The 8,821-nt window shown below is 36.5% G+C and overlaps 1 protein-coding gene across 1 annotated transcript; it reads right to left on the reverse strand.

The window, feature by feature from the left end:
• Nucleotides 1–4,598: 4,598 nt before the first annotated feature.
• LOC123988021 lies at nt 4,599–5,240 on the reverse strand. Its single transcript, XM_046286647.1, has one exon. The coding sequence runs from the start codon at nt 5,238–5,240 to the stop codon at nt 4,599–4,601; it is 642 nt and encodes a 213-aa protein (XP_046142603.1).
• Between the last annotated feature and the right edge of the window lie 3,581 nt (nt 5,241–8,821).

Below are 8,821 nucleotides of genomic sequence, written 5' to 3' on the forward strand. Positions count from 1 at the left end.
GTAGAAACACCGAAAAGCCGTTAGACAAAGATGGAATACTTAATGATAAAATCTTTTAAAACCATTTTTCATACATTACTAAATGATTATTGTGTATTCTTATGTAATTAATAATTTTAAAAAAAAATGATTTTATGAAAAAAAAAAAATTGGACCTTCATGGGGGCGCGAACCTGCGACAAAAAAGTTTCCAGCGGTTCCAAAACTTTCTAATATTTCAAGAGATAAGGTGCGTAATTTTCAATTATTTACAATAACTTTACTCTCTCCATTCAGATCTTGCTCCATCCAACGCAAAAATATAAAAAATAACACAATCCACTAACTATATAAAGAAAATGTAAAAATTGAAGATATTTCTCAAGTTATCGCACTAAATATTCCGAAAATGACGGTTTTTGATTTTTGTAAGTACGATGCACCATACCTAAAAATGTGAAAAAAATTGGTGATAATAGTCATGCTAATATCTAACTACTGTGAAAGTAAAAATCTAGTCGCTCGAAAGCTTCTACCCGAAATCTCAATTTTTCGACTTTTCTTTGCGTTTTTGATTTTTCACGCCTGGGATTTGCAACCGAAAAATCTGAAAAAATTCACAATCATAAAGAAACATGTCTAGAATATTTTAGAATTTTTGCAGATTTTTTGCATATTGTTAAATAGGATAAATCTGGCAAAAACTACTTTTTCTTTCTTACCCTGTAACTACCCTCCCGGTTGAGGTACAGGGTTGAAACTTGGTGTACCATGGTTTTTTGGGATAAGCTATCGAACGGTGCATTGTGAAGTAAAATCGGCTCAAGGGCACTTTTGACCATCTTATCCTGCTATACCCTTTCACATTAACATGGAACCGATACCAGGAGCATCACAATCAACATATGTTTTACTTAGTAAAAGTGAACTTGTTGATTTTTTAAGAAGCTGTCCTTCGAATAATTTCAACGAAAAGTGCAGTTATTTATTTGAAAAAGTGAAAGAAAGGATTAATTGTGAGGAATTATCGAACGAAACCATGAAAACTCTAAAACATTTTACATCAGAATATAAAACAAAGTGGAACGCGTGTGCTAGAAATTACACGAAGTTTTGCAAAAAAAATCAAGCGTGGTTGGAAATTAAAATTGAATTTCCAACAAGTCAAATTGACAAAAGTGGAAGACCATCAGCAGAGTTTTCTGAAGCAAGTGAACGATCGAAGAGAAGAAAGACGGAACAGCTTCGGTCAGATTTCAGTTCTGAAGAATTGACGTATGCTGCACAAATGAATCTCAGAAAAGATCATAAATCAGATGCAGCTAATGTCATAAAAGACATTGTATTTTCATCGTCAGCACGTACAACACAGTATACGGATGTGTACAGAAAATCCACCCAGGTAATTATACCATATACGCAAGATGAAACATTGTCAATCGTAATAGCAGCAAAACTCACCAAATTCCAGTACAACATTATTAGAGATGCAGCCAAACAACACAATAGCCACATTTACCCCAATTACGAAGCAATAACTGCAGCTAGAAAAAGGTGTTATCCACAAAATATAAAAATTAGCGAATCTCATGCAGAAGCACCGTTACAAAATTTATTGGACCACACAGTTCAAAGATTGTTTCTATTACAAGAAGACGTTATAAACAGTATTAATCTTAGTGATTTAACTAATATTTATTTAATAGCAAAATGGGGCTGTGATGGGACATTGGGAATTACTGAATACAAACAAAGATTTGAAGATAGTACTGTTTCCGACTGCAGTATATTCGCATCATCGTTTGTTCCACTTCAATTGGTTTCCGGCAATGTAAATTCGAAGGAAAAAATTATATTATGGCAAAATTACCAACCTTCCTCCCCGAGATTTTGCAGGCCAATTCGTCTGTCTTATATACATGAAACCACAAATGTTATAGTGTAAGAAGTAAAAAAAATTGAAAGTGAGATACAGACATTACACCCCACAATAATTGCAGTGAAAAACATTAATGTATCAGTGCAATATAAATTATTATTTACTATGATAGACGGAAAAGTGTGTAATGCAGTGTGTGAAAATTCTGCGACACAAAGATGTTTTCTCTGCGGATTAACCAGCAAGGATTTTAATAATATAGACTTAGTCATGCAGCAAACTGTTAAGGACGAATCAGCACTTCAATTTGGTATATCTCCATTGCACGCATGGATTCGATTCTTTGAATGTTTACTGCACCTATCGTATAAGTCAATTATCTGTCAGTGGCAAGCTCGTGGGGACAAAAATAAAAAAATGGTATTAGAAAATAAGAAACGAATTCAAGAGCGTTTCAAAACTGAAATGGGTTTGATTGTGGACAAACCGAAACCGGGATTTGGTATCAGCAACGATGGTAATACCGCTCGCCGATTTTTTGCAAATTCCACATTGTCTGCAAGGATTACAGGACTAGAAGAAGAAATTATACAACGTTTTCACGTTATTCTAGTCACTATTTCCAGTACATACCCAATTAAAGTGGAAACGTTTAAAGCTTATTGTATTGCCACTGGACAGAAATTTGTAATGCATTATCCATGGTACAACATGCCCACAACAGTCCATAAAGTATTATTTCATTCGGCAGATATAATCAAACACGCAATCCTACCAATAGGACAACTGGGTGAAGAGGCTCAATAGGCTCACAACAAAGATATCAAAAAATTTCGAGAACATCATTCCAGAAAATTTTCAAGAGTAAAAACTATGGAAGATATCTATAATAATTTACTAGTGTCATCGGATCCATACATAACCAGTATGAGGAAACTGTGGCCTAAAAAAGGACAAAGATATCCCCGGGATGTTATTCAATTTTTCGACATTCCTGATAATCATGAATTTAAAGAAGAAGAAGAACAGGAATTAAATTTAGTAGAATTTAGAATATATTTTTTTAGAATATTTTAGAATAATTTATATATATGTTTATCTGTAAATATTATTTGTTTCATGTATATTAATGTACATATGTATTATATTGTACATTTTTTTTTCTTTCTAATATTCAAATTTAACACCTTTTCATGTAGAATGTTCAAAAACATCAATCTATGTAAAAAAAAAGATATGCCATCCAATTTAATAATACTGTAAATTATTTCATTAACTTGCCTCAGATACCAAAATATTAATTTTAGCCACGATTTCGGGCAAATTCGCCACTGTGCGGCGGTTATATGTATAGGAAAAAGTTATTCAAAATGTCTAATTTTACAACATATTTAAATTTCATCAAAATCGGTGAGGTGTAACCTAATCTCAATAATTACCTTTTTTTTGTGTACTTATGCTGCGCTTTCGCTTCGTAGCTTTATAATGACTGATTTTTCTTTTGAATGAAACTTCCACTAGCGTATTGATGAAATTTTTCGATTAAAACAAGATCAAACACGGCATAATTTGAATTATAGTTACTTTATATATTTGCATTAGGTTTTAAATAAATAAGTAAATATAATGCAAATTATGTCGTGTTTGGTCTTATTTTAATCAGAAGAACCTTACAATTACATTGGTAAAAGTTTCATTTAGCCAAAATGAAAAATAAAAAAGTTATCGTTGAATTAATATTGTCTCACTCAAATGTTTTTTTCTGGCTCTTTAATTCTCGGACCTCTTTCTCTTTCGCTGTTTGTCCTTTTCTACGTTCGCCAGCATTCAAGAACTCGCTCGAGCTGTGTCGTTCTGCCAGCGTCACACATTTTCAGGAGAATCGGGAAAATCCAGGAGAATAACACATTCTATACTGAAAGAATATACTTACTTATCTGTCTAAAAAAATTTTAATTAATCTGGCAACAGATTTATTTGCGGACTGCTTTTCTTAAGTAATCAGAATTTCACCATTCTTCTGTACAGATCGTGTGTAGCAGTTTGTAGCAAATTCAACATATTTTCGATATTATGTAGAATACACAACCGAGTTAAGTTACGTTCTTTTACGTACTTACATTATTTTGTACTTCTATTACTCGACAGCTCTTCATATGAGCTGAATGCACTCGTCGGTGCATTAGTGACTTTGGATTGCAATTGCTTGTTTGACAGCTCTCCATATGAGCTGAATGCACTCGTCGGTGCATTAGTGACATCGGGTTGCACTTTTTTCTTTGACAGCTCTCCATATGAGCTGAATGCACTCGTCGGTGCATTAGTGACTGTGGATTGCAATTGCTTGTTTGACAGCTCTCCATATGAGCTGAATGCACTCGTCGGTGCATTAGTGACGTCGGATTGCAGTTGTTTCTTTGACAGCTCTCCATATGAGCTGAATGCACTCGTCGGTGCATTAGTCACTTTGTATTGTATTTTCTTGTTTGACAGCTCTCCATATGAGCTGAATGCACTCGTCGGTGCATTAGTGACTTCGGGTTGCAGTTGTTTCTTTGACAGCTCTCCATATGAGCTGAATGCACTCGTCGGTGCATTAGTCACTTTGTATTGTATTTTCTTGTTTGACAGCTCTCCATATGTGCTGAATGCACTCGCCGGTGCATTAGTCACTCTGTACTTGTGTACTTGTACATGCTCCTCCTGTTTTTATATACGGTGGTTCTCTAATCGGCTGGTGTCAATTGAATCTACTATCTATGATTTCTGGCAACATGCAGTCTTCATAAAACTTCTTCAGTTTTTCCTCCATCTCTGTTGCCCAGAATGTATCATTTCTTGGTACTTTGACAATTTTCATTCCTTTCGGCGTCCATAAACAGAATAGAGCACATTGTCTATTCGTTATGTGCAACTGTCCTTGCACTTGATAATAGTAGTGATGAATTTTGTTCATTTCATCACCCCGGAAAATACGCCGTATTGCAGGAAGTTGCTCTATTGTTTCAGCAGGCGATAAATCCTTCGCCGATTCCGGACATTTGACTTCGACGATGGTATCATCGTCTACGATGCCGTCAGGAGTTGCACGTAAGTAAGGCACAACGGCATCGATGAAGAGGCCACATGATCGAATATGAATTCCTAATTCGTCTTCTAATTGTCTCAAGGCGTTTGCCTCGTTCTCTCTTCCGTATTCGAGGGAACGTAAATTTGGTATTTGCGGATACATTATACTCTTCAAAGTATTTTCCCACGGTGTATCTTTTCGTAATTTGCATATCTTGCCGAAATTTGATGCGGTTAATAATTTTCTCCTGTAAGCTATCCACTTTTCGCTTTTCGCTTGATCACGAGTTTCCGCTTCGATCGTGTGCCGCATCGTCTGCCACTCATGGAGTATACCCATGTGCCTTTCATACTCGGAAGAGTATACTGTCTTTCATATCTGGTTTTGCTGCACTAGGGCCGTAGTCCCGGTCGTACGATTGTTTCGGATTTCTGAAGGAGGATGCTTTCGCTTCTTTTTTATGTATAGATGCCATTTCTGCTGCACGCTTCCGACGTTCTTCCATCTTTCTTACGATGTTTGTCGGCTCTTTATTCATTGCCATACTCAATTTACTAAAGGTCTCTTTAGTGTTAAATTGGACGACAGCAGCGGAGACTGTACCCTGATACGATCCTCCTCGTCCAAAGTTTATCCTTTTTCCTCCGATGAATTTGGGAATTATATTATTAAAGCTTTCTACAGCATTATTATTTAAAGCGTACAATAAACTTTCAGCTTGAGCGAAGAGTGGCTGCATCGCTTCTTCGATGCTTTGATATATACCACCTTGCTCCAATCGTGGAACATAATTTACTCTGTTCGGGTCAGAATACTTGTTGCAGAAATATGCTAACTTCTGACACTCCTTATGTTCACCGAAAATATGACTCGGTACATTTTTCATGTCCTCCTTCAAATTTTTTATTTGATCGACTAGTCTGATTTTTTCTTTGAATCGGTATTCTGCAGCTTTCTTTATTCCAGTACGTAGCCGCAGAGCATTGTCCATTACGACAGCTCTTAGCTCTTTGTAGCGGCCTTTTGCTACGATGTCGTTTATTTTTCTACTGAAATTCCGTAGCAGGTGATTGGTGCATTCTATTTTCCGTATATGCACCATATACTCTTTATATGGATCATTGTCCAATATTTTTTTGTACACGCTGCTATCGCCATCGGCAACTAATATAAAATATACTAGTCCGTGCATTTCTATGCTGCATTTGAATCCTTCGACGATAGCAGCACTTTCCATACCGGTTGAACTTTGCTGACGACCCCAGTTTTTGAAACAGCGATGTTCGCGCGCTGCTTCTTTCTTTTTTGCTGCTGTTTGGCAAATCATACAAAATTTATTTTTAACGCTGATATACAGCACTTTTTTCGTATGATATCCCACGATGGCTCTTATACCAGAAAGAGAATTGTAGTCTCCTTCGCGGTACGATCTTTTCATCCAGCTGCCATCTGCGACAACTGGAATCCATGGTATACTATAGCCTGCAAGCACATCGCCTCTTGCAATAGCCAATTCTCTTTCCTCTTTTCCAGCTTCTTCCATTTCTTGTTGTGCGGCCACTTCGAAGCCATCGATTATGTCATCCTGACATTTCTCGTATATCCTTCTTGTCATGCGAGACATGTTCACACCAGAGAGTAATTCCTCCAGTTGATTATATCCGCCGCCCGTAACCATTGTTGCAGAAACAGCGGCATGGTTAATATCCATAGTGCCATCATTCTTTCGAAGACACGGAATTTGTCCTACGTAATTGCACATTCGGCACTGTACATCATACGTTTTTTCTAAGCCATATTTTTGACATCCAATTATTTCGAAATGTTCAATGCCACAGCCAATAGGTGAATGATTTGCAAGATTTTTTATTTGTTCGAATATATATGCAAAATCAGCAAAATCTATTCCTTCCGAAATTGGTTCTTTTGGCTGTGGTGGTTCGGCTTTCTCTACCACCCAATTTATTTCTTCGTCTTCATCGGTGGTATTCTATTGATCTTCTCCTGTATAGAAATCTCCTTCCTGTACAATTTCTTCGATACTTTCCATTTCTTCAATATGTTCTATGTTTTCTTCATATATTTTCTTCGTAAGAAAATCATCCGCAGCAGATGTAGTTTCTTCGGAGGTACCTGCACAGGTACCTGCTTCCGCCGCGGTACCTTCACTTACCGCGAGGCATGCTGCCTTTTTCAATTGTTGCCTGCAAGGAAAATGTGAGTAATCAGTACAGTATTGCCTCGAAATAAGCAACTCGCTCGGGATCGAAAAGTTGTTTATTACGGAGCAGGTATGCTGTACCGTTTGACTTTGTTCTCGAAACGGGACGATAGAGAACACGAGAAACGAGTGAGAGATCGGAGGTAGCGGCAAACCATAAAGTGATCGGCCGAGCAGCGATGTTATTTCTTGAAAAGAGATAGAATATAACATGTTTTCTCATTTTGGCACTAATTGTAAATTGGCTTCCGAATTGACGTAAAATCACACGAATGAAACACATCAGAATCGCTAATGCCAGAATGAGAAAGGATTATATATATTGTAGATAAAGTTATACCTAAATTCAGATTCTTGTTATAAATTTTAATTACGATTTGATTTTACAAGAATTGCTACTGTGGGAACTGTTTGGTTTGCCACTCGCTCTAAATCTGATCGCTCTGTCTTTTATAATTGCCGGTTGCTACACGCGCTTCTCTCTCATTCTCCCACTCATTCTCTCTCGCTCTTTCCTCATCGAATCTATCATTCGCTCTGTTTGAAAATACATACGATCACTCATTCAGTGTTTCATATTCGCGCACGTTCTCTCTCTCTCTCTCCCTCTCTCTCGGGCTGAAGTCTCGGTTCGAGAACGATACAGTAAAACCGGGATATGTATTTACTGTATCCCGATGAGATGTTGCGGAGGTTAAGGAGTGGCTCCTCGGTTTGTCCCGCCTAGTCCCCACGTCGCGTCGCGTCGTCACGCACCTACACCACTTGACTTCAACTGGCACGCTGTTGCATAGGCGTACCATTTCCGTATTTGTTCTTGCATACTTTTTCAGGAATGCGAAATGAGATGTTGCGGGTATGATTGGTTGGAGTTTATTAGTCACGCCTAATGCACACGCACCACGAAATTAAATGTATTGTTAATAAATTGCATTTAGCGTATTATCTGTCTGTATTAAAAATGATTGTTAATAAATTGTTGTTGATGAATATAGTGATTGAGTCTGTTAATAACGATTTGAAATTACCCATAAAATCCATAAAATGGAAAGTGAAGATGTAAAATAGTGACAGATGTAGTAGTTTGTAAAATATTTTTTCCGATGTAAAATTTATATGGATCCTGAAGGCAGTCCTGAAACCTAAACACGTGGACTGATTTGTTAGGATGATTGGCAAATGTTTAACAAATGAATTTTCCGCTGACCAGCACATTGTTCAGAGTAATCCACCAGTGCACATCGAGCGAGTACATATATCCAAAACGTTTTTAGTTATTTAATTTATATTTTTTTTCTATTATACTAGTGTAGTGTTTTACAGTTTAGTTTAGATTAGTTTCGATTATTTTTTTTCTATTATACTAGTGTAGTGTTTTACAGTTTAGTTTAGAATAGTTTTGATTAGTTTACTTAATTTGATTAGTATTTTGTTCTTCATTTTAGTTCATTTTTCACTTTTTTACTTTTTTTGTTTATAGTGTTTGTGTTAGTAGAATAGTGTTAGCGTTAGTGTTTTTTATAGTTTTTACGTATTATTATTGTATTATTAGTTTCCATTATTAAATTAAATATTTAGAAACGATATGGAAGCTCGTAAGAAAGGTCAAACTATTCGCAGCGGGGCCCAAAATGTGATACGGCGTACAATTAAAAAGTGCGACGAGGAATGC

This window comes from Osmia bicornis, chromosome 1 (genome assembly GCF_907164935.1).
Source record: "Osmia bicornis bicornis chromosome 1, iOsmBic2.1, whole genome shotgun sequence".
NCBI classification, from domain to species: domain Eukaryota; kingdom Metazoa; phylum Arthropoda; class Insecta; order Hymenoptera; family Megachilidae; genus Osmia; species Osmia bicornis.